The sequence below is a fragment of the Arachis hypogaea genome, chromosome 20 (assembly GCF_003086295.3).
Source record: "Arachis hypogaea cultivar Tifrunner chromosome 20, arahy.Tifrunner.gnm2.J5K5, whole genome shotgun sequence".
Lineage (NCBI taxonomy): Eukaryota > Viridiplantae > Streptophyta > Magnoliopsida > Fabales > Fabaceae > Arachis > Arachis hypogaea.
The window spans coordinates 17815240-17842161 of NC_092055.1; the positions used below are offsets into that span (position 1 = coordinate 17815240).

At 31.6% G+C, this 26922-nt stretch overlaps 3 protein-coding genes and 1 non-coding gene across 4 annotated transcripts; 1 reads left to right on the forward strand and 3 right to left on the reverse strand.

Moving 5' to 3' along the window:
* Positions 1-3180: 3180 nt before the first annotated feature.
* LOC140182984 (uncharacterized) lies at positions 3181-3960 on the reverse strand. Its single transcript, XM_072230970.1, has one exon. The coding sequence runs from the start codon at positions 3958-3960 to the stop codon at positions 3181-3183; it is 780 nt and encodes a 259-aa protein (XP_072087071.1).
* Positions 3961-4326: 366 nt separating this feature from the next.
* On the reverse strand, positions 4327-5067 carry LOC112785535 (uncharacterized). Its single transcript, XM_025828997.1, has one exon. The coding sequence runs from the start codon at positions 5065-5067 to the stop codon at positions 4327-4329; it is 741 nt and encodes a 246-aa protein (XP_025684782.1).
* A 271-nt stretch (positions 5068-5338) lies between these two features.
* On the reverse strand, positions 5339-12390 carry LOC112785536 (uncharacterized). The gene is made up of 6 exons (XM_025828998.1): positions 12326-12390; positions 11760-12167; positions 10769-11702; positions 5785-6108; positions 5495-5509; positions 5339-5398 (listed from the first exon to the last, which is right to left on the reverse strand). The coding sequence occupies exons 1-6, from the start codon at positions 12388-12390 to the stop codon at positions 5339-5341; spliced, it is 1806 nt and encodes a 601-aa protein (XP_025684783.1).
* A 4286-nt stretch (positions 12391-16676) lies between these two features.
* On the forward strand, positions 16677-16749 carry TRNAE-CUC (transfer RNA glutamic acid (anticodon CUC)). Its single transcript has one exon. It is a non-coding gene; the product is annotated as a tRNA-Glu (tRNA).
* The last annotated feature ends 10173 nt before the right edge of the window (positions 16750-26922 follow it).

A 26922-nucleotide genomic window follows, 5' to 3' on the forward strand; every position in this document is an offset into this window, starting at 1 on the left:
AAATTTCAAATTGTAGTGAAAACGCTTATCCTTATACCTTTACACCTTGAACCGTCCCTTAAAACAGATATACCAAAATTTAAGAAACAGAAAGGTGATTGAATTTCAAAGGAGAAAATAAAAATAAATTTTAAAAGTTTTATTCTATTACACAAATAAATTTTCCGCATTTATATTCTTAATGAATTTCAAATAAAAGCTTTACTATCAAGATATTTAGAAACTCATCAATTTTTTAGTTTACAAAAGTAATAAAAGAAAGAAAATTAATTTTACACTTTCACCTTTAATTAAATACTTGAATTATTAAATTAATCTTAATTTATTATATTATTAGATAAATTATTTTAAATATTAAAGTAAACATAATTCACTTATTTTATATCATATATAAATAATTTAGATTTTATTATTTATATAAAATTATTATAATAAACATTAGTCACTATCTTTTATATTTATCTTGAACTTATATGTTTTGAGATGTCTTTTAGTAAAATTATATTTATTTTATTTGTTTTGTAAACCTACTAAAAGTAGTTGCTTATTATTTATTTATTCTCTCTCATTATTCAAATTACCCAACCCAACATATCACCAGAGTCCACGAAGCAATAAAAAAGTCAAATATTCTTCATTCTTTTTGCAATAAAAATATTTTTGTCCATATCTTTGAATCTTAGAATTTTTTATCCACGTTTGTCAGCCTTCACCAACACAATAATTTTTGCATGTCTCTTTTACATATTTGTCCTTATGGTAATAACCAGTTCTATTCAATTCTATATATTTGATTTTTAAAGCTCTCCCCACATGTCATCTTGTTACTCGTTAGTCAACCTTTAGCCATCTTTAGTCATAGAAATCCAAGCCACCACAGACTTCACCATTTATGTTTGTCTTCTTCTTTTTTAAGTGGTAGGCCAAAATATGATTCTGAATCTGAAGATGCCTTCATTTTCCTACAAATAATGGAAGGACAGAAGAAATGAATATTCTTATAAATTTCATTTTTAAATATCAAACTATAAGAGTATTAATGAAAAAATTAGGAGAATATAAAGATTGTGTACCTGAAAAAATCTTTCGTAATTCATCATACATCTCCTTGTCAATAACTTCTTGCATCTTGAAAAACTGTCATATTTTGTTTTCCATAAAAAAACCATATAAATGCTTCAGGTTTATTCAATTAAATTGATTGCTTATTATAGAGAAGAATTCAATTAAAACCTGTAGAATTGTGATATCTTGTTTTGCATTGAACTTTCTGAAAGGACAAAAGAAATGACATTAATCCTTATTTATCATTGACAAAATATAAATTAAATGATATACATCTTTTTTTGTTAGGAATTTTTTTTAATAACAATTACCTGTAATGATATTGTTCTGTATCGAAATGAGTTAGTTGTGTTCTTCTAAGTTCATGGCTGAAAAAAAAGAGTTAAAGGTTTAACATAATTGGTATATAGGACGAAATAGACGGAAATATTTATTATGTAATAAAAGTTTATTACATTACTTTCATTTTTTTGATCCAATATTTCTCTTTTTACCATCTTCCATAATTGAGTTTTGTCTGTTTTAACTGTACCTCTCCAACTAATAGAATAAATTTTGATTGGATGAACCTGAGTCAATTTCACGTTTGATCAATAACACTAAAACAAAAATATGTATCATCAATGCAGTTGTCCCTGTCATTAATGCTATAATCCTTACTTTATTGTCGATTGGTCTCATTGATGCAATTGATTGCTCATCCTTCCATGTACTCCATAACAATTGGAATCCAGTTTCCTGTAATTTATTGCATATTTGTATCACAATATATTTCAGTAGTGTTTTATATATAACTTTGGAATTAAGTAATGATACATCCCAAATAAGACATACCTCTACCTTTTATTGGTTTTAAAATTTTAATTTTTATAATTTTATTGCTAAAATTATAAAATTGATAGCAACATTTAAAGAAATCAAATTTTGGAATTTTTTTCAAAGTAAATATAAACATGGCAAACTATAACAAAATTAAAAAATCAATAATGATATATTTTAAGGATGTATGTTTATTAATTTTTATAATTTATGTAAATCGTAGTTGGTGCATACCTGTTGGGTAAAGTAGAGGTTCCAGTTCCTTTCGCTTATCTCTTTGAATATGCTGATGAGCTCTCTTGATTTCAATTCATCTGTTAAAAATCTTAGTCGTTAGTTGTTGAAATTAGTGAACAAAACTATCTATTCCAATGTTGATATTGTAATGATAAAATTACATAATACACGGATTATACTTGTAAAAAGGCTCACATATTTGCCAAGCACATAAATTACCTGAGGTGCAGGTAACAAAATTTCTTTGAACACCACATTCTTTGTGAATTGTTCCCTTTTTCCATCTACTGTTCTTTCTTTGACTAAGATTTTTGTGGTTGACTGAGAAACACTTCGAGATAGAGCAACGTATAATTGACCATGGCTGAACACATGTTTAGGGAGATAGATCCCTACCTTAGGGATAGTTTGCCCTTGTGATTTATTTATTGTTAAGGTAAAACTCAACCTTATAGGAAATTGCTTTCTAATAAGCACAAAGGGTAATCCTGAGTTCTCAGTTGTTTTGTGTTTTATCCGAGGCAGAAAAGCTCTTTTTCCAGAGTGATGGAACGTTAAGATTTCCACGTCTAACATGCTTTGAAAAGTTCCTCGACACAGTAGCCTTGTGCCATTGCATAAGCCTGCCTTAGGATCTATGTTTCTTAGTAACATCAGATGAGCACCTTTTTTTACCTTCAACATATGAGGTGGCAATCCACCTGTGGAGATCGAGTTAAGATATTCTTGTTGATACAGATTATTTGTATCTTCTTCTACTTCATCAAAGGATGCTAAAATTCGTTTGTCTCCCGAAAATTGGTTGATGACTATATCGTTAAGCTGTTGCACATCATGATTCTTGGGTGTCAATATCGCTCTCTCCACCATATAAGATGCATCTCACCCATGAGATTGCAAATTTGAAAAGGTTTCTTCTATTAATTTGTGTAATGATGCCTCACCTTCCCATGGTATTGCCATGTGTGCTTCTATTTGTACCAAGTTTTCACATATGGTAGGCTCAATCCCATCCCCTATGCGCATAAGATACTCCGCAAAAGCACGATCATTAAGAGATCACATATTTTGTCGCAAGTGGAGAATTTTGGTAAATGCCCACAAATGTGATTTAACAATAGAAGCTGAAATCATTTGCGACTTACTTCCTTTCGGCACAACAGGTAGTATTTGGCGAAAATCCCCTCCCATAACCATCACCTTCCCTCCAAATGGATTACTGTTTTCTAAGATGTTTCGCAATGTGCGGTCCAATGATTCCATTGTCTCTTTATTAGCCATTGGCGCCTCATTCCAAATTATCGCTGTCGTCTGCCTTATCAGTTTTGCGAGATCAGATTGCTTACTTATATTGCACGTGGAGGATGGCTCTGCGTTGATTGGGATCTTAAATCTAGAATGAGCTGTTCGACCACCAGGCAGTAAAGTTGCAGCTATTCCTGAGGACGCAGTTACCAAGACAATATGCCCTTTACTTCTTAAGTCTGCAATTATAGCTCTATAAAGAAATGTCTTACCTGCTCTTCCTGGTCCATCAACGAAGAACACTCCACTTTCTCTTCGATCAACTGTATTCATGATGCACCTGAAAGCTACAGACTGGTCATGATTCAATCTTTCTATAGAACACAGGTCTTCTTGAGGAACTTTGATGGACATTTCTTCTTGAATAATTCTAGGCATGAAGTTGTCATTGTCGTTGTCCGAGGTTAGAGCTGGTAAATCGTATTGTGAAATATGTTTTCCATGCTGTAGGAGGATGTCATTTAAATCCCTTAGCAAACAATTTGTTAAGCCATTGCAGGTTGTGGTGCTTGTTGATGCGTAATCATCTACCATACATGAAAGAAACTCGTCCCACAGACTTCTTACATCTGTTGGCTCACAAAAAATTAAAATGGTGGCAAACAACCTTCTTAAAGATCATGGCATTCTTAAAATGGATGCCTTAACCAAACATGATCTTATACTACTATCACTCTCCAACAGTCCTCGATGCTAAGCGGATTGCTTGAAGGACGAATATTGGACACCATTGACTGTTAGCAAATCATCCCAACCAATTGGGCCTCTTACATTTGACAACAGAATACACAAATAGAATTTTTCATCTTCTGTTGGCGAAACGGTATAGATCCGACCGATAGCTCTCTTTTGTGACCTGCGTCGACGCCATTCCTTTTCCTTGCTGTGCCAACTGTAATATTATGGGATTTTCCTGTACAAAAGATGCCTAGATTGTTGGTCATCGGCCCGATTAAGTGCAAAGAATTCAGTGAGCATTGTTCTTGAGAAATAGTCATTATTAACTATTTCAGAAATAGTTTGGTGCTCATAAAATCTCACTTGATGTTGATTTGGCAAATGAACTTGCAACCTCTCAATTGATGGGTACATTCGGTAAAGGTTGAATCGAAATATCCTCCAGCATGCCTCTGGAGTGGCAATCCATCTTGCATCAATAAACTGTTGCACCTCATCATAATGAGAACTTCTGTGAACTTCTATTGCCACACAGTCTGGTCCCTTATAGCAATACTTGTATAGATATTTTATGCTCTTGATACTGCTACATATCTCTACGTTGATATGGCAATCATACTTCAGTAGTATCCAAGGGTTGTACGGAACCACCCATCTATTGTCAATTGTGACATTTTGGTTGATAGGGATTGGAGTATCAAATCGCCTCCTGTATTGAGGATATGAGTCATCACCTCGTCGTGTCTCTGGTACGAACTCTTTTGGGTAGTTGTGTTTACATTGACCGTTTTTCATGCACGGTGAAAATTGATTTAGTGTTCCGCAAGGACCATGGACCATATGCCTTAGCACTGCCTCATGTAAGTGTGGTTCTGTTTCTTTACATGGTATTTCCGCTCGGACCAAACTATCATATTGGTCAGAATCACTCAATTTGTCATTGTTTTCTAAGATTAGCAACATATGTACGTGTGGCAATCCTCTTTTCTGAAACTCTGTGACATAAATATAACTTTTCACCTTTTTCAGTACACCTTTTGTAATAACATCCTGCTTTAATTGTTCGAACTTGGCTATGAAAATCCTAGTTTTAGATCTGAGCGATCCTGTAGAGTTTGAGTAGGACTGAGTTCCAAAGCTATTTCTGACCATGATGGATTGCATGTCATAGTTAGAAAGATATCCGGTTTTCCTTCTTTAAGAACAATAGCCATTCTATCCTCGTACCGTTGAGTCATGTCTCGACGACTGTCCACAAACGACGATGGTAATATCGTTCTTCTGCCAACATTTTCTAAAATCAATTTTAGAGAAAAGTATTATTAGTTTTAAAGTTTAAATTCGGGAACACATAATGATCAATCGTGTGGCCATTAAATTGAATAATTACCTGCATTATTCTCTCCTGTGTGTAATTGTAAGCCTTAATACAGTTCAGATCGAAGTTCCTTTTGTCTTTGTCGAACCCATCTTAACTTTCCTGTTTTCATTTTCACATAGTTGTCAACAACATATTGTTGAAGAAGTCACCCCACTTGCAAAACTGTTGAGTGATCATTAGGGCGGATCTACAAATATCGAGGATTATAAAATATTGTTATAAGTTATGAAATGATGTATTGGTACAAACTATCATCTACGGAAGTCTATAAATGATGTAGAAAATATAGGAGTTTGTACCTGGAGCATATAGCTATAATATGTCCGGCATGATACTTTGTTTCCACGTTGAGTTCGAGTATTTATATCCCATCCATGGGTTCCAAATGGAAAAAGAAGAGGATATTGTAGTGGATCGTAATACCCAACAAACTCCTGAATCTTTTTGAGGTTACCAGTATGAGTTTGAACCTTGATATCTCGTCCGCGCACCATTGTTTCAATGTCATCACCGACTATTATGGCTGCTACTTGTGAAGCAGTTGGGAGACTGTATTGTGGTTGATTAGCAGGTCGCTCTCTGATCACCAAACTACACTCTTGCACATCTAGTCGTTGTGCAAGCTGGCAGAATACATGGATAAAAGGATTATATCGGTGCAACAATTGTTGTAACTTCAAAACCAAACTTTCATGCAGTTGTATGTTCTCCAGCATCCTATTTTGTAACTCGTGCTCAGTATCGTATATATACAGTTGCAAGAAGTGTGGCCGCGCCCCTTGATCCAGATGAAATTCTCCTATACTGTGGTACATTGATCCTTGAGCACGGAATATATATATACCATGACTTGCTGTAGCTAATTGTTCGTCTATGTGTACACCACACGAAGTGAATGAAAAAACATGATTGTAACCACGAATGTGTTTTCTGAAATGGTTCCCTTCTGCAGAAGGGTCTAAGAAGATCTCAAGTAATTCCTGAGGAGCATTTACTTGGGGCAAAGAGACTTTTCCTCCATTCCAACACATGTCAAATGTTTCATGGTGAAACAGACGTGCATTACAGTGTATACATGTCCTTGTAGGAGGTAGTGTAGTTTGAAGAACTGTTGTATTCTCTTAAAAATTTCGAGCACAATTGTGAGATGTTCGGACATGGTGTCTAATTTCTGCACTCGCATAGGAATATTAAAATATTATGTTATAGATTTTTTTTCCTATATGTGCCAATAATTGTATGGTTAGGTACTCGGGTAAAATTCATTAATTATTTCATATTATTTTAGATAGTGAAATCAAGAGTGAACAAAGAATATATATATATATATATATATATATCAATTGAGGTTTGTTTTTTGAAAAATAAACGTAATCTTTAAAGATGTAGTATTTTTTTTTCTATTGCCTAAACTCATATAAGATAGTCAAAGTTTGAAATTTTAGGTAATATATCAGGTTAAATATATATATATATATATATATATATTTAATAGAGCAAATTTTTATTCTGAGTTATACTGAAATATATAAAGAATATTTTTAAAATGACATGATTCTATTGTGTTTTTGTTTGCTATTCAATTTTATGAAAGTTTTGAATATCGCCCAGTAATTTTTAATAATTTTAATTATATTTTTTAAAATTATTATGATAAATTAACGGTACAGTAAAAATTTTGTCCATTAAAATTGCATAAATATTTTTTATGGTACGGTGTACTTTTATTTTGTTATTTTTGTTGGTGTTTATGTTAATAATATTTTTTACATTATTAATTTTTAATTTGATAATCTTGTTATCGTCAAGGGTTTATTCCCTAGTTACTGTAACAATGTTAAAATTTATTTTTCATCACTAAATGATATTATGTGTCTCATGATTTTTGCTATTGGATAACAGTTGTAGTAGCATTTTTTTAATTAGTACTTAAATTATTGATTCATTAAAAATTTTTCATGTAGCTCATAAGAATGTAAATACCGTTATCTATGTTTTTAATTTGAGGTTTACATTATTTAGTTACCTATTGACCTGTAACTTTTAATATAACTTTTAATATAATATTTAGTTTTTTTTTTTAGTTTAAAAAATTAGAACACATTGTACCATTAGTAAATTTCACCATTTATTAAATGCTTAAGTTATTAATAACCTTATAATAAAAAGGATCCATATAATTTGTATAGTTTATTTTTAAATACATGAGATAGGACATCAATATTTTTGTAGTATCCGTTAATTGTTGTTTTTGTGTTTAAAATTTTTTTGTTTAGTTTTTCTCTTTAAAAGATATATGCTATTACGAAAATTTTATTATAAAGTTATTCTTATTATTATTAGTTTTATGAATGTATCAACTATTTTAAATGTTTTATTTGTTAAGTATTTATTTTAAATTTTTTTATTAAATTCAAAATTTTATTTACAATATATAGTAAGCATAATTTAAAGAGCAATACAGATAATAAACACAACAAAAATTCATTTGTTATTATGATAACTAATAAGCATGATAATAATACGATAAGTTTAAGTAAACACATTTTATATAGTAATGTATATTAATAAAACTTTATATTTATTCAATATAATAAATGTTTTAAATGATTATTATATGATGGTGATAAAATATTAGAAATAGAGTACTCACCATTCATATTTACATGGCTTCTAATATTGTTTATAGTTGGTTCATAAGAAGCAATTGGTTGAAGAATTGAATTAGTAGTAGCAATGGTGTCTCGACGTACACCTATATTTAAAAAAATTGCAAATTTTATGTTATATACTTTTATGAAAAAATAAAAAATTAGCGCTGAGTAATAAAATAAAGCGTGTTAATTAAGTTGGTTAATTTTGTTAATATTCTACGTTAAGAAGATTTAACGTGCAGACAAAAATTATATCGATGTGTTTACATGTTTAAAGCATATAGAGATACTAACCAGAGGATCTATTACTTGGACCAGCTCCGTTACCATGTATTTTCGTACCTATATTTTTAAAGAGTAATATAGAAAATAAGCATAAATTAAACTCATAAGAGAATAATTAGTTATCTTAATATTAGTTAACTTTAATTGCCTGAAACAAAATATCGGTAACTTTAATTATTTTAGAATTGATCTATATTTCTTTATTATAATACAAATAGTTTTTCTATGCTTCTATTATATTTTTTATAGTGTTTTTTTTTTCAAAGATTTGAATCTCGTACATTAATGTTTGAGATATTTTAATTTATTTTTTTTGTATTTACGTTGATAATAAAAGGAATTAATTAATATTTATTTATGCAGTACTTTTTTAATCACAAGAAATAAAAAATAATATCTCTTGTAATTTTTTTAACCGTTATGTATAGTTCATTATATTATATATTGGTACAGATTTGATTAATGAGTACACTTTTATATGTAATTTTTTTAAAAAATAAATATTGGACATCAAAAATATGTTAATCATGTGTTGTAGATTTAATTATTCTAATGATTTTAGTTAATGATTTATTTTTCTTTATAATTTAGATACTATTGTCCCATTGAAATAATTGTTAATAAAATAATTATATTTTATATACTATCAGTAATTGTATTATAATGATATATTGATCGGTTATATACTATTTTATATTAATTATTTATATTTTAATAATTTTTAAAAAATATCATAAAAAATTAAAGATAAAAATATAATTAATAAATTTAATTTCAAAATATCATGTATCCGGAGTACGTAGTTTCAGTTTTCTTTATTAGAAGTGGTTTAGTTTCTAAATTCTGTCGTGCGTAAACCCATTTTTTTAATAAAAAAGAAACAGTGACAAAAGAGAAAAAAAAGAACGGGATACTAAACATGTGTATTCCCATTACATATTGGTATAGATAGCTCTTGTAATTTTTTTAACCGTTATATTTATATGTACGTAAGATATATCCTAATTTTATTTTTAATTTTTTAAAAATATATATCATTACCAAGGCTCTAAAATATGAGAACATAAAAAATTTAAAAAAATTAAATTAACGTGTTGTTAAAAAATTGAATGTTATATTGATTCATTACTTTAATATATAAATTTTATTATTGATTATGAAATCATTATCATAAACTTTAATATATGAGCACTTTTTGTTTTTGTCGTTAGTCTTACATGACATTTTTTTATTCTTTTTTAATATAAATATAAATATATAAATATTATATATTACGTTATATATTATATTGTAAGATGAAAATGAAATATATTAAAAAAATATTATTATTATTTTGACCATTAAATTTTTTTAAATTATTTTTAAGGATGAATGATGTCTAAAAAAGTTGGATACCAAATTTTTAATGTTAACTTTATAACTTAATATATGATTGATGTGTTGTTTGATTAAGAAAGACACTGCAGTAAATGTATAATTTCGTGATATATATATTTTGGATACTAAACCATGTATAATAATATTAATTTGTTTAATTTTGTGTATGTTATTTTGATTTCTGTTACCTATGGCAATCAGGGACGGATCCAGGAATGTTATCATGGGGGCCAATAATATATATAATATAAAAAAATATATACAAATAAATTATAATGTAAGATGCATTACAAAAATATACTGATAGAGAATATATATTTAAAGTGTAAAAAAAGTGTACTTTTTATTAACGAAGTGGTACACGTCGATTCTTCATATCATAAAATTCATCGATAATAGAATCTGTGTCAAATCTTTCAGCAATCTTCTTCTCAATGTAAATCAAAAGACAATTAGCAAGCAATTCATCTTCCATTTTGTTTCTGAGTCTATTCTTCACAATATTCATAACTGAAAAAGATCTCTCAGTTGTAGCAGTTGAAACAAGGAGAGTTAATACCAAGCGAATCAAATGATCAATCAAAGGATATATTAAATACTTTCCTGTCTTCGTTAATCCTTGACATAACTCCGAAATTGTGCACAAATTAGTTAATTCAACATGATTAGGAACATCAAGTTCATAATGTTGAACTTGCATTCTAATGTGAAATTTCTCTTGGTCACTGAAGTCACTTGGATAAAACCGTTCTACTAATTCACATACTTTCTAGGAATATGCAATGCATTCATATCAGGAACTTCAACTTCATGTTTCTCACAAAATAATATAACTTCTTTTATGAAAGCCTCCCAACTTGATTCTCTCATTCTTTGGATTAAAGTCTTCGTAGTAGAAACCAAAGTTAAAGCATTCAATATGTCTTGATTTTTTTCGTTGCAAAGCTTGACAAAGATCATGACTAACTTCCAAAATATTTCTCATCAAATGCAAAACAAAGACAAATTCAAAGGATGTGATAGCATCATAAGCAGCACTAGCATCACTACGAGTGGAGAAATTACCTTCTTTAGTGCTTTTTTCAAGAACTTCACAAGTAGCATCAAACATGCATAACAAGCTACGTACAGAATTCAAATGAGACCCCCATCTAGTATCTCCAGCTCTTTGCAAAGTACCAATTTGATTAAGTCCACTACCTGTCACAATTTGATCATTGGCAATTAAGTTTGCAACATTATTTGCTTGAGCAACCCTTAACTGATCATGACGTTTAGGAGAAACAGTCATAACATTCACAATTAGTGTAAGTTTTGAAAAGAATTGATGAACATAACAAACTTCTTTGGCTGCAGAAACAAGTGCTAATTGTAATCGATGAGCAAGACAATAAATGTAATAAGCAAAAGGGCAATCTTTCAAAAATAGAGCTTGCAATCCATTCCATTCACCACGCATATTACTAGCTCTATCGTACCCTTGTCCCCTAAGATTTTGAACATCAAGATTATGACGAGAAAGAACTGATGAAATTTCTGTTTTTAATGTCAAAGAACATGTATCAGAAACATGTATAAGATCAAAAAATCTTTCTTGAACACAACCGTGCTTGTCTACAAATCTCAAAACCACAGACATTTGTTCTCGCTTTGACTCATCTCTTGCTTCATCAATAATTATACAAAATTTAGAATCACCAATTTCTTCTCGAATTGTTGCACGCACTTTTCTAGCAAAGATATGCAATATATCTTTTTGAACACTGGGAGATATATATTGAGCATTTTCAGGAGCATTTTCAAGGACAACATTATGAACATTCTGATTACAGGAAGCTAAAAGCTTAATTAACTCAATAAAATTCTCCCTATTCAAAGATCCAGAACTTTCATCATCGCCTCTAAATGCACATGCTTGAAATGCAAGCCATCAAATAGCATTAATAGATGTCTTCAACCTTAAACGGTTATTTGCAATAGTTTCATCACTATGCCTATCAAGAACTTTGTCTATATGCTTAGATTGAGCCATTAAATCATCACAAGATTTCACACATAAATTATGGGGAGAATTAGGAATAGAACCCTCGTGACATACAAATGCACAATTTACCCCATTGTTTACTTTCTTCCAGTTACTAAATCCTAACTCTGAAAATGTATTTTTTCCATCATTGCGAGCACCATAATGTTTACCAAACAAGTAGCAAGACAAACAATAAGCAGCATCTTTTTCTGGTGAATATTCTAACCAACTTGAAAATTTCTTAAACCAAGAAGATTGAAAATATCGACAGTGATTGTTATTACCAGAAGCTGGATAGCAAATATTTGTTGGTTGGTATAGCCCAGCTATTATGTATGCTCTACAAATCTTATCACGTTCATTGACATTATACTGCCAAATTGGACGTCGCTTTCTTGGATCCCTTTCTAGTAAAGAGATATCAACATCTCTTTCTAATCTTGGTACTTTGATTTCATGTTGATATGTATTTTGAGTAAGATTAGAGAGCTCACTTACTTGACCTTCTTGTGAAATAGGATTAGAGGGTTGACTTGTTTCAACTCCAACATTATCAGTAACATTTCTCTTAAAAATTGCATTAATTTTACTTTGCTTTTTCATCATAAAATGTTCTAATTTCTTTTTACCTGAAAAAAAAACTCAAATAATTATATAATTACATGAATAAACAAAGTCTAAGTATATTTTATTAATTAAACATCAATAATAATAATTTTTTTACTAAATCACTATCAATTTCATTAAAAAATAAAATAAAAAAATAAAAGAGAATAAATCTTAAAAATAAGCCAATAATTTGTCTATGTAAATACAAAAGAATAAAATTATTCCATACCATAATAAAATAATGTACTTTATTAATTAATAATTTTATGTAATTATATAAAAAAATAAAAAATAAAATAAATACCTTGATTTCACTAGAGAGTAGAGACTGGGCAATGGCTCAATGATATGACCCAGCGAGGATAAAGGAGTGAGGACGCCGCGTGTAGGAAACAAAAGAATTAGAAAAGAATAGAAAACGTGAAGAGAATTAGTTTTAGGGATTTAAAAAATTTTAATATTTTATTTGTGTTAGGTTGGGCACTTGGGCTTCTGACTAGTATTACTATTTTTTTTTTAAAAACTGGGGCCAGGCCTTTACTTGTCCCCCATGTATCCGTCCCTGGTGGCAATTTTATTCTCATGTGCTTCCATTCCTGTATTTTTGAAAAGTAAAATATAATTATTAAGAACTAATTCAATTCATAACAAAGAAATTTAAATTTAGTTGTCGTATTATCTGTAGTAAATTGATGATAGGTGGTAGCTCTGGCCATTTGTCTGATTGTAGTCAATCTGATACTTCAACCAGTATTTGGAATTGGAGTTCTATCAGGATGGCAATTTATTTTCCTTGTCGAATCATCTCCTGATAACTTGCACGTCTTCTAGTTCGGTATTGTTATCTTTGTTCTTCGGTCATGTTCTGCCTTCTTCGCCTAGCATTATCTGTCCAAGTAGGTCGACGTTGACGTGGCTTTTTATTCCGTGAAATTTTCATTTCTATTTGTCAGAAAGATAACAATGATATGCAAAGAAGAAAAACTTTTGTGAGACCAAAATTGAAAGAGAATGAGTAATTTAATTCTATTAAGTATGATTGAAGGTGAAACAGTTTTTATTGAAAGTGAGTTAGTTTTTAAAGTGAGTACGTAGTAGTAGCAGTTTTTTTTTTTTCATTTTTAAAATACGTCGTGGATTGATGGTGAATCAGTTTGGTACTCTGTCGTGGGTAAATTCTTTCCTTGATTAAAAAATAATAAATATAGAGGATTGTAGTAAAACGTTTGTTATATTGAATCCAATGTTTAACAAAAAAAAAGAAGTAAAATAGTAAGAAAAAATTGGATACCAAATTTTCTTATTCCCATTATACATTGGTATAGTCCATTATATATTGGTATAGTCCATTATATATTGTATATTGTATTAGTATAAATTTAATTAATGAGTACACTTTTACGTGTAATTTTTAAAAAAAATAAATATTGGACATCAAATATTTGTAAACCATATGTTGTAGATTCAATTATTCTAATGACTTTAGTTAATAATGATTTATTTTTCTTTATACTTTAAATACTATTGTCCCATTGAAATAACTATTAATAAAATAAATATATTTTATATACTATCAGTTATTATACTATAATAATATATTGATCACTTATATACTATTATATTATGGGGTACTATGTATAAAAAATACTTATAAAAAATAGTAAATAATTAATATTTTGTTGACGTAATTTTATTTATATTATTAATTAAAAATAATATAATTAATAAAAAATAATAAATAATTTTATTTGTATTATGGGCTATTTTATTTATATTTTATTTTTATTTTGTTATTTATATTAATTAGTTATATTTTAATAATTTTTAAAAAATATCATGAAAAATTAAAGATAAAAATATAATTAATAAATTTAATTTTAAACTATCATGTATCTTGAGTATGTAGTGTCAGTTTTTTCTATTAGGAGTGGTTAAGTTTTTAAATTTTATTGTAGGTAAACCAAATTTTTAATAAAAAAGAAACAAAAACAAAAAAAGAAGAAAGAATTGGACACCAAACCTGTGTATCTCATTATATATTGGTATAGATTAATATGAGATGATTTAACATATAGAGTAATATGAGCACCTGTCTTTCAAAAAAAAATATATGAGCACCTGAGTAAAATTACTGTTCATCATGCTTATGTATTAGTTTTTAATGTATACTTCCTAACTAAATCTCTAACTAAAATAGTCATCCTATATTAAAATTATTTTTGAAATTTAAATTATATCAATTATATTTTTAAAATTGATAAAAATATATCACATTAATTTTTTATTTTTTTTACATACTAACATCGCTTGATAATGTGAATTATATATCATATTATGATTTGACCACGTGTAATTATATAATAACTTAATGATAATTGACACATGATATACTGATCTAGACTGTTATATCGCATGTCACAATATTATTTGTTTGTGTGTCAATTTATGTCTTATATTATAAATACATTCAATTAATTCCTAACTTTACACTAAATAACTCATTTTAATTTTTAAATCTAAACCTAATTTATTATTTGTTGAAGGCTTTACAGTTGACCTGACTTAGCCTATATAAAGAAAAATATTAGTGAGAATGATAAAAATCTCTCAAATCTTATTATTAAAAGAATAATAATAAGAGATGGTTAGTAGAGTTAATCATTGTGAACAAAATATTATATAAATTAAATCATTATACTACTATATAGTAATATTATAACCTTCAGAAATCTATATAAGTCATTATATAATTACGTTGCCATGGCAATTCAAAAATCTGCAAATTAGTAAAAGTTAGCATGACCCATCTATCATTCACATCTTAACTTATAGTTATAAGTCATTATTACATATGTTTAGCAATAACCATTTCAAAACCTAATATCCAATGTTTCAAAACCCGCAATTCTTTAACCATATAAAATAAACAACCAGCATGAGTCCATCAAAAAAAGATAGATACCGGGATACCACATATGAAAGACGAGTCCAATGCCAACAAGACCAAAAAAAAAGAGACAAGCCATATGTTAAACTATATCCAATATATCAACTAATTTCAAATCTTCAAGATGATTTCTTCTTCTCTTTCTTCAAGGCAAGCTCAAAAACCTTCCAGGAAAAAATGTATATTATTATATAATGATACAATTTAAAAATATATGAAAAAAAGTGATATTGTAATATGAAAATTTATAACTTCCATTTTTCAAATTATATTTGTTGGAAGTCAATTTCCTCTGATCTACAAATAAATATTACAATAAACAAATTTAAATTCAAATTCAACAAACATAACTATATGTTAAACTATATATAAACTAATAGCAATTTTAATAAAAAAAAATCCTAATCTTAATCTAAATTATCTAACTAGTAAAAAACAATCATAACCAATTCTACTTACTAACTAAAAATTAACATATAACTAAATCCTAAATTAACCAAAACAGAAAAAAAAATGATCATGAACTTGAACTTCAAAACCAGCTGCTGTTGGTGGAGCGTTATAGCAGTGCTGGAGGAAGTTCTGATAGTGCTAGAGGAAGCTCTGATAAACAGAGAGGAAGAGAAGATTTTGTGGCTGACACTGAATTGCAAAAGGGAGAGAATAAAAGAAGGTATTGGTTTCAAGAGAATGTGAAAGAAGAGAGGATAGAGAGAGAAGGGGATTCGAAATGAAAAGGGAAAGGATTTGTGCTTTGAATTTTAAGGCTAGTTACCGACAGATTTATTGGCAGATAAATCCGACGGTAACATTTTACGGGTGACTAAAACACTGCATCACACTAAATTAAGTTACTGTTGGATTTATCCGCCGGTAAATCCGACAGTTACTAATCCATACCAAGTTTCTCATTTTTTCTTTAATTATATATTATTAGCGACTTCATTGTCGAAATAGTGAATCTAATGGCAAAAATTTAATATGATGAAATAGTTCTTATTTCTGTCTATAAATCTAACGATAAATCTAATAATAACATGTAACACTAAATTTACCGATAAATTTAATGGTACTCATCGCTTTTCTTATCGTGATAAAATATTTAATTTATGACTTTACTACCATTTATAAATTCTTGGTACTAGGAAATTAAAGTTCTCTTTGCGCGACACTTAATTCGAATGTTTATCCAACCGAACCTCCTTAATTATGTTTTAGGGCACAATTTCTGTTTTCTAATGATAAAGCCAAATATTATACTAATTAAAAGATGTTTACATCTTGTAACATTAATCCGTTGTAGTCTAGTTGGTCAGGATATTCGGCTCTCACCCGAAAGACCCGGGTTCAAGTCCCGGCAACGGAATTTTTATGGTATTCCCCGAAAAATTGTATGGTGACAATACTAGTCCAATTCTTTTAGGTTGAATTAGATTAAATAAAGGAACCAATAGCATTGCATGATTACGATGGATACAAAAAAAAATGTTTAATGGTAAAATAAACTTTTGAAGAATTGAAGTCTTTATTATTTCATGATATGTCAAATTAAAGTACCATGATTAGCTTCGTAAAAGATGTGAGAATTTATCATCACCTCAAATATTCATACAATATGGTAATAGAAACATAAGGGGAAAAAAACAAAAAAGATTCACAATAACTTAGATGCTTATCATTACTAAAGTATTAGTTATGCTTATATTCGCAATTACTAAGGCATGACATCCTCCTACGGAGATCAAGAGGAAAGAGTCGCTCACATCTCGCGAGACAACTTTGAAGATTTGATGAAATATGATAAAATGGAGTCCAATGTTGTTCAAAATTAGCCTCGTGGAGTTCAGCAACAACCAAATAAATAACCATTCCGATCATCAATATTTCTAGTGTATATGCCACAATGTTCCCGGCCATAAGGATCTCTCTCTCTCTCTCGCAATTACATGTTTATGATGAATTGGGTTTTATACAAGTTTAAAATGTTCCTTACTATTTTTCTATTCAATATAATTCAAAAATTAAGATACCCCTCGATATGCTAAGAGTCATATAGAAAAAAAATGAAAAATTCTCATTATATATAGCAAAGTATTATTTAAAAATAGTTTACTTTTTTATAATTAAACTTATTTGCCTCTTTAGTTCACTGAATCCGTAATAGTCATTATATAATAATGGTAATTGAATTTTGTAACAACTTATTAAACAATATATTAGCCATAAGTTAATATTATAAACTAGCTAGATAACTATAGATGCCCCATCCATGGCCTATCCATGCATGAAAATCAATTTATCAATGACAAGACCTGTAATGGTGTCAAAAGAAAAAGTATAAATAAATATATTTATATGGCACGCAGTAAATTGGTTAATCTGGTGGCTAAATTTTTAAAAAGTTTAAAAATTTTAAAAATTTAGAATTGCACTTAAAAGACATGCGTCATCTCACTTCAACCTTTTATGGTGAGATTTCTCTTTCCAACTCTTTATGCCGTGACGTCGTGTCTTTCCCCTGAAACTCTTTACGTTGCGCCGCCACGCCTTCACCTTTAAACTCTTCTCGCTGTGCCTTCCGCGTGCAACTCTGCTCGTCGTGACGTTGTACCACCCCCTCTAAATTCTCTCGCCATGATACCTTCAAATCCTTCGGTGTCTTCCATCTCTCCTCCAACGACGAAGTTTGTACGTCTTCTTCTTCTGTCTATATCATGTTTTTTATTTTTTTTTTATTAAGTTCTATATGTTTTTTTGTATGTTTTCTTCTTTTTAGGTTTTGGATGATTTTTTGATAATTTAGATGTTTCTTTTTTTAGTTTTCGGATGCTTTTTTTTCTTTTTAATAATTTTGGATGTTTTCTTTTGTTATGTTTCGAATGTTCTTTTTTCAATAATTTTGAATGTTTCGTTTTGTTAGGTTTTGGATGTTTTTAAAATGATTTTAGATATTTCTTTTTTGCCTCTGGAGTTCACTGAATCCGTAATACTCATTATATAATAATGGTAATTGAATTTTATAACAACTTATTAAACGATATACTAGGCATAAGTTAATACTATAAACTAGATAATTATAGATGCCATCTGTAACACCCTACCACACAGAGTCCTATGCTTAAATCGTAAAACAAGGTGGCAAGATATTACGACCTCTAAAAGAAAAGACGTATCAAAATATAGTTGAAGGAAATTATAACTAGGAACCTTAATAAGAAGCTAAGCAAAGTCGAAATAGAAAGTCGCATCACACTCGTCTGGATAAACATAAATCAGATAAACAAGATCGAAAAGAAGGCTAAAATATATACATAAAGATCAGAGTTCCGAAAGATACAAATATCGAGCTCTAGACACAACGTGCGAAGCTAAGGCCGGCCAGAGTATAAATACATATATTTATACAACCCAAAATGTATCCCAAACTACAAAATAAACACTTGTTTCTCCAAGTCAACCTCTAAGAGGAACAAAATACAATATATACAATGATATATATATATATATATACACACACACACACATAAGAAAAATACAAAACACCAACTCCCAAAATAGTTCTTCGCTTCCAAAGAAACTCCAGAATGCTTAACGAGGTGCCTCTCGACCTGCATCTGAAAAACAACAACAACAATATATATATATATATATATATATATATATATATATATACGGAATGAGAATTGGGGGTTCTTAGTATGGTAAAGGTGTCTACATAGACAATATATAAGTTTCCAAAAAAGCCAGAGGCATTCCTAGAACTCCAACACTCAGATTTAACAGATTATACTAAACTAGAAATTCGATATTCTATCTAAGGGATTCTAGTTCTAGTCTAACTCTGCACCTTCTGTTTCCTTCAAACCTCCTAATCACAGGATGGAACAACCTTCACACCTCCGCCAAGAGAGGGTATCTTAGATACATACACATACAAATCAAACAAAGAAAGCACAGATAAGTTACACATACCGCAGGTAGAGCAATTAGTAGATAAACATAGTTAAGTAGTTAGGCAAACCAAAACAATGCCGATCAAGCAAAACATACCAATGTATATGATGTATGCCTGTCCTACGGATGATGAGTCTCGTCTGTTGGTTATATAGCCAAATTTGACATGTCCGGTAGCTAACCTTGGATAGTTCCTCTGTGCGTGCATCCCCAAGCTAAAAAATATCCATGGAAAAATTCCAAGCTCAAATTTATATATATATATGCATGCCCATGGGAGAATTCGCCTAGTTAAAGTGCCCGATCACATCTTGCGATAGAGGTTCAACAGAGTATCGAATCTCAACTTGGAGCAAGTTGTGGCAAGCCACTGCGTCTACCAGGGAAACTCGTGTCTCAGATAATTTCAAATGCTCATCCCAAATAGATTTTAATTCATCATTTATCAATGTCATTATCACCATTAATTCATATCTCATTCAATCATAATTCATCATTATTATCATCATCTTTATCAATCACTTCTTATTCAGCATTACCAACACCTCATTACTTAGTTATCACTTCGCAAATTCTTCTCAATATCCCCTTAACTCATTTAATATATTAACCCTTGTTCCAAAGCTTAAAAAGTCGCAAACAAACCCTAAACAAGTATTAAAGAGGTTTGAAAAGTTAGAGAATATGTTTAATTCAGTTACTTCCTCAATCTTTGAAGGATCCACAACTATTCCTTGCTTACTCACCATATGACCCAAGAACTTCACCTCCTCTTTCTAGAATTCACACTTAGACAATTTTACGTAGAGCTTTCTCTCCTTTAGAATCTGTAAGACGATCCACAAGTGTTTCGCATGCTCCTCCTCAGTCTTAGAGTATATTAGAATGTCATCAATGAAGACAACGATGAATTTATCTAGAAAAGAATAGAATATTCGGTTCATATAGTGCATGAACACCGCAGGCCAAGGGCATTTGTCAACCCAAAAGACATTACAGTATACTCATAATGACTATAATGAATTTTGAAAGCAGTCTTAGGGATATCTTCATCTCTTACCCTTATCTTGTGATAACCAGACCTCAAATCAATCTTAAACAAGACTCCAGCTCCTTGCAATTGATCCATTAGATCATCAATTCTCGGCAGTGGGTATTTGTTCTTCATGGTTACTTTGTTCAGTTGTCTATAATCTACGCACAACCGCATGCTTCCATCCTTTTTTTTCACCAACAACACCGGTGCTCCCCACAGAGAAACGCTTAGACGAATAAAATTCTTACTCATTAACTCCTCCATCTGAGCTTTAAGTTCAGCCAGATCCAAAGGCGACATTCGATAGAGTGCAATTGAAATTGGTCCGGCTACAGTCACCAGTTCAATCGCAAACTCAATTTCTCAAGAAGGAGAAAATTCAAGTATGTCTTCGGGGAATATCTCAGAAAATTCACTTACAACCAGAATCTAATTCAAACTATGTTCATCGCCCGACACACTTGCAGCTAAAAGCATAAATCCTTAAATAGAACTTGCTGACAACCTAACCTAGTCACGACAGCCTCAGAGGCAGGAGTATGTACTTAAAAATCATATGCTAACATGGATATTCTCAATCCTAGCTCACTAGCTTTCTCAAATGATATAAATGAATGTGATGTCCCAGTATCAAACAAAGCAATTAAGGTTTATCACTAATTTCACAATTACCTCCGATCAGAGTGTTCGATCTCTTAGCACCATCCACCGTCGTAATGAATACGCATCCTACTGTTGAGCTCTCCCAGTTTTCTGACTCTTCCTCTCCGGACAATTCCAGGACAGATGCCTAGCTCCACCACAGTAACAGCATACACCCAAACTAGCTCTGCACAGAGTATTTGGATGACATGCTCCACATCTCCTACACGTCAAGTTGTTAGGAGGATTCTGAGTTTGCTTTCCCTTGTCTCATCCTTGGTTGTTGTTATTATTATTGAACCTCCAAAAATTATTCTAACCCTGATGTGGTTGTGGAACATAGCCTCCTCGCTTCAAATTCTGACCTCTAGGTGCAAAGTTCCTCCCTTGATCTCTCCTAAATATAGCTCGGTGATTACCTTTGTCTAAGGCTTCCTTCTTCAAATAATCTTCAGTAACTCTGCTTTTGTTTACCAGTTCAGAGAAGGTTCTAATCTCTATTGGTCCTACTGTACTCAGAATATCACTCCGAAGTCCACCTTTGTACTTTGTGCACTTCCACTCTTCAAAATTCCTCAGAGCACTCTGACACACCCTAGAAAACTGACACAATTCCTCAAATCGACTGGTGTACTCTGCCACTGACATTGAACCCTACTTCAACTGTAGCAACTCGAGTTCCTTTGCCGTCCTGACTAAGTTGGGAAAATATTTCTTGTAGAATTAAGATTGAAAGGCGTCCCAGGGTAACACAGCATTGTCTCACTGCAGAAGATGTCAACTTTTCTGCCACCAATATTGAGCTTCACCCATTAGTTGATAAGTAACAAACTCAACACACTGGTCTTCAGGAACTTGTTGTGCTTGCAAGGCTCGTTCCATTGCCTGAAACCAATTGTCAGCTTTCGTCAGATTTATGGTTACACTAAAGATTGGTGGGTTTATCTTCAAGAAGGTCGCTAAGGTCATCGGCCCATTTCCGCCGTTACCCCCATTTTTGTTATTAACCTGCTGACCGAGTACTTCAGCTGTGGCCTGCATAGCAGCAGCCATACTCTCCAGGGCAATCATAAAGTTCACGAGATTATTCGCAGTCATTTTGGGTTCCTCATTACCACTCCGACCTGTCCCTTGACCATATCAGCATCCACAAGACGTCATCTGGTTCCTGTTCACACCAAACAATCGATATCAAGGTGATCAGTATCAATATCTCAAGTCTAGTTTTTCGAAGTTCCAAATGCATGCTCATGAATAAGTATGCCATATATATCAACTAGATATCCTAATTAGCATATACACACATCCATAGTATGCCTAGAAGCATAGTCAGTCTGTCCCTTAGGCTTTACAGGAGTGAATTGCTCTGATACCATAATATAACACCCTACTACACAAAGCCTTACGCTTAAGTCATAAAGTAGAGGTGGCGAGGTATTACGACCTCTAAAAGAAAAGACGTATATACATATAGTTGAAGAAAATTATAACTAGGATCCTTGAAGAAGCTAAGCAAAGTCAAAACAGAAAGTCACATCACACTTGTCCGGATAAATGTAAATCAGATAAACAAGACCGAAAAGAAGGCTAAAACATATACATAAATATCAAAGTTCCGAAAGATAAAAATAACGAGATCTAGAATATATATATAAGCAAAATACAAAACACTAAGTCCCAAAATAGTTCTTCACTTCCAAAGAAACTCCAAAATACTCAGCAAGGTGTCTCTCCACTTGCATCTGGAAAACAATAATATATGTATGGAATGAGAATCGGGGGTTTCTTAGTATGGTAATGGTGCCCACATAGATAATATATAAGGTCTCGGAAAAGCCAGAGGCATTTCTAGAACTCCGACATTCAAATTTAACTTAAAGATTATACTAAACCAGAAATTCGGTATTCTATCTAAGGAATTCTAGTTCTAGTCTAACTCTACACCTTCTGTTTTCTTCAAACCTCCTAATCACTGGGTGCAACAACCCTCATCACACCTCCGCCAAGAAAGGGTCTCTTAGATACATACACATACAAATCAAACAAAGAACGCACAGATAGGTTATAGATACAACAAGTAGAGCAAGTAGCAGATAAGCATAGTTAAAGAGTTAGGCAAACCAAAACAATGCACGCTCAAGCAAAACATACAAATGCATATTATGTATGCCTGTCCTATGGCTGATGAGTCTCATCTATCGGTCATATAGCCAAACCCGACATGTCCGGTAGCTAACTTTGGACAGTCTCTCTGTGCGCGCATCCCCAAGCTCAAAAATATCCATGAGAAAATCCCAAACTCAAATATATATATATATATATATATATATATATATATATATATATATATATATGCCTATGGGGGAATCCGAAAAGTTAAAGTGTCCAGTCACATCTTGTGACAAAGGGTCAACAGAGTATCGAATCTCAACCTGGAGCAAGTAGTGACAAACCACTGCGTCTACCTAGGGAAAATTGTGTCTCAGATAATTTCAAATACTCATGCCAAATAGATTTTAATTCATTATTTATCAATGTCATTATCACCATCAATTTATATCACATTCAATCATAATTCATCATTATTATCATCATCTTTATCAATCACTTCTTATTCAGCATTACCAACACCTTATTACTTAGTTATCACTTCGTAAATCCTTTTCAATATCCCCTTAACTCATTAAACATATTCACTCTTGTTCCAAAGCTTAAAAACTCGTTAATGGACCCTAAACAGGTATTAAAGAGGTTTGAAACATTAGAGAATAAATCTCAAAAATGTAACTTTTTCAAAATAGGGTGGTTAGGCGTATGCATACCGCCCGCGTACGCAGGTTTTCAAAATAGGGGGTCACTTGCGTATGCATGCACACCGCCGTGTACACACACGTTCAATATTGGCCATTTCCGCATACGCATGCCTCATGCATACGCGAGTGTGTTGAATAGAAGAGAAGTCTCGTATACGCATGCATGTTTCCGTGTACGCATGCCTTGTGTTTTTTCAAAAAGCTGTTAAGTTGCAGAAATTAATTTTACATACCCAACTTCGAATGCACATAACTTTTTTATTAAAATTTGTTTTTAGTCCATTTTTCAAATGTGGTAAACTTCATGGACCCAATTTTTATTCAAGATAAATTTTACAAAATTTGGGAGTCTGGAAGCCAAGTTATGGCCCATCAAAGTTGGTCAAAAATCAATTATTACTAAAGTTTACAAAATCTCTAACTTTCTAAAATTCTCAATTCCAAACCAATAATTTTACACCAAAACAGTCCAAAATATTTCTAATCATGTTCATACACTTCTCACTCAAGCTATAACATGCCAACATACAAAATTCATCCAATCTATTCAACAATTTTCAACAATAGTCATTAATCCTCAACAATTCATAATTCAACTTATCCTACAGTCAACTAGCCTAAGTTTTCACGTGACATTATACATTAACTACGAGAAACGAAAAGCATACATTGGCCAATTCCTTCTTAAACTCGAAACACCTCAAAATCCTCCCTTCCACACGCTCCAAGTCTCCAACTCCTCACCAATTGAATTCTTAGCTTCTAAGGCTCAAATCAGGCATCCAACATCCACAATTTGATTTCAATTCATACGATTTAATCTAATACCATACAATTTCACTATAATCAACATAGAATTACCAATTTCAATAATTTACAAGGGTTTAAATAGTTCTTACCGTACCCACGGATGTATTAGACGAAATTCAATGATTTTCCACTACTAGAATTTACCTAAACCATCAAAATCATCTAATTCCTTAATACTAAAATCCAAAAATTTCGAAATTAAAAAGAAAAAGGCTGGGTGAAAAATTGTCAATTCCTTACCACTTTATTTTGATGGTTTTGAACAGATCGATGCGGTGGTCGCGTGGCCGCAAACGATACGGTGATAGAAACTTCGGATTGGAAGATATGTGGAATTGAAGTTGAGCTAGGGCTTAGGTTTTGCTTTCTCCCCTCACCCCAAAGTTTCAGCATGTTCTTTGTGATTTGAGGGAGGAAATGGCTGAGTCAAGATTCTTATATGTTGGATCTTGGGTCCGGTTTGGGTTTAATTTGGCCGGTTCGGTCCGTTAGTCCGGTTTTGGGCTAAAATATTTTAAATTAGTGTTAAAATTCGTATTTTAAATACTTTTACTTTTCTAAACTATCAAATTTAATTTTCTAATTTCTTTGAATAATAATTAATTTATTAACTAATTATTTATTAATTTCCCGGAGTTTACACCCTCATCGATCGATGGCCTATCCATGAACGACAGTCAATTTATCAAGGATTAAGTACAATTTTGTTCCCTAAAGTATAGTAAAAAATTTTATTTGTCCCCAACCTTTTTTTTGCATACAAAATCCTCCCTAAGGTTCAGTCTGATTTTAAAATTATCATTTCTCTAATTTTTTAACAAAATTACCCTTCCACAATTTACACACACTGACTCCTACTCTCTCAAATCCACCATTGTTGAAGGATCACCATGTTCTCACACCCAACAACACTAATTTTCACAATTTCTCACATATACTCCAAGAATCAACAACACCAATTTCTCACACAAATTTCACAAATTTTCAGAGACCAATTCCAAAAGAGAAAAGGATGAACAAACAGAATCACCAACAACAAGAACAAAAACTAACAGAAGCTGAAGAAGAAGAATCAGCAACAAGTAACAACAAAAATCATCACCATATACTCAGAAAATTATGCAACGAGAGGCTGAAGAACAAAGCTTGAGGGAGCACAAATGGAGGGCAACTACCGCGATGAGAAGAGGACGACTCAGACCACCGCGAGTGTCTGTGCCCGCTCGCATCGCTGCCACCTGCGTGTGTGCCTGCCCGAGTCGCTATTGCCTGCATCTCTGCCCGCCCGCGTCGCTGTCGCCTGCATTTTTTGCGCCCGCGTCGCTGCCGCCAATGTGTCTTCCTGCCTGCATTGCTGCCGCCGACATCTCTGCCTGTCAGCATCGCTGCCACCCACCTATCTGCTCACGTCTCTGCTCTCCTTTCGTTGTAGTAAATAGGAAAGATGAGGGATTGGGATAAATTGGGGAACAATGGTATTTTTGTTTAAAATGATGATTTTAAAATCAAGTGAACTTTAGGGATAATTTTATATGCAAAAAAAAGTTGGAGAAGAATAAAATTCTTTGCCTATACCTTACGAACCAATATCATATTTAACCCATTTATCAATGGCAAGACCAGTAGTGGTGTCAAAAGTTGACAAAAAGGAAGGTATAGATAACCAACTATATACGGCATAAAGCTAGCTAATTGGTTAATGTAGCAATTAACTTTTTAAAAAGCATGATTTTTAAATTTTAAAAAATTAGGATTGTGCTCAAAAGACACGCACCCTCCCACTTCAACTTCTCCTGGTGCAACCTCCCCCTCCAACTCTTTTCGCCGCGACGTCGCACCTTTTCCCTCAAACTCTTCTTGCTGCACCGTTGCGCCCTCCCCCTTGAACTCCTCTTGTTGTGCCTTTTCACGCCCTCTGCGTGCAACTCTGCTCATCGTGACGTCGCACAACCCCGTCTAACTCCTCTCGCTGCAACACCAAGCTCTTCGCTTGCAATTCCTCTCACCGCGACGTCTTCTAATATTTTGGCATCTCCCTTCTCTCGTCCAATGACAACGTTTGTACGTCTTCTTCTTCTGTCTATATTTTATTTTTTTGAATGTTTCTTTTTATTAAGTTTTGGATGTTTTTTTGTTATTATTTTTTAGGTTTTGAATGATTTTTTTTTAATAATTTTAGATCATTTTTAAATATTTTTTTTTAATAATTTTAGATGTTTTCTTTTGTTATGTTTAGGATTTTTTTAATAATTTTAAATATATTTTTTTAGACTTGGAACATTTT

What these genes read in the sequence shown, in the direction of transcription:
- LOC140182984 (XM_072230970.1), bottom strand. Translation starts at nt 3,960, where the DNA reads ATGGTAGATGATTACGCATCAACAAGCACCACAACCTGCAATGGCTTA.
- LOC112785535 (XM_025828997.1), bottom strand. Translation starts at nt 5,067, where the DNA reads ATGTTGCTAATCTTAGAAAACAATGACAAATTGAGTGATTCTGACCAA.
- LOC112785536 (XM_025828998.1), bottom strand. Translation starts at nt 12,390, where the DNA reads ATGTTACTGATAATGTTGGAGTTGAAACAAGTCAACCCTCTAATCCTA. An exon ending in CTATTTCACAAGAAGGTCAA is followed by an intron (nt 12,168 to 12,325) that starts GTAAGTGAGCTC and finishes TAAGATTTGTAG; the next exon opens with AGCATACATAATAGCTGGGC. An exon ending in TGATGAGAAATATTTTGGAA is followed by an intron (nt 6,109 to 10,768) that starts GTTAGTCATGAT and finishes GTATTCTGCCAG; the next exon opens with CTTGCACAACGACTAGATGT.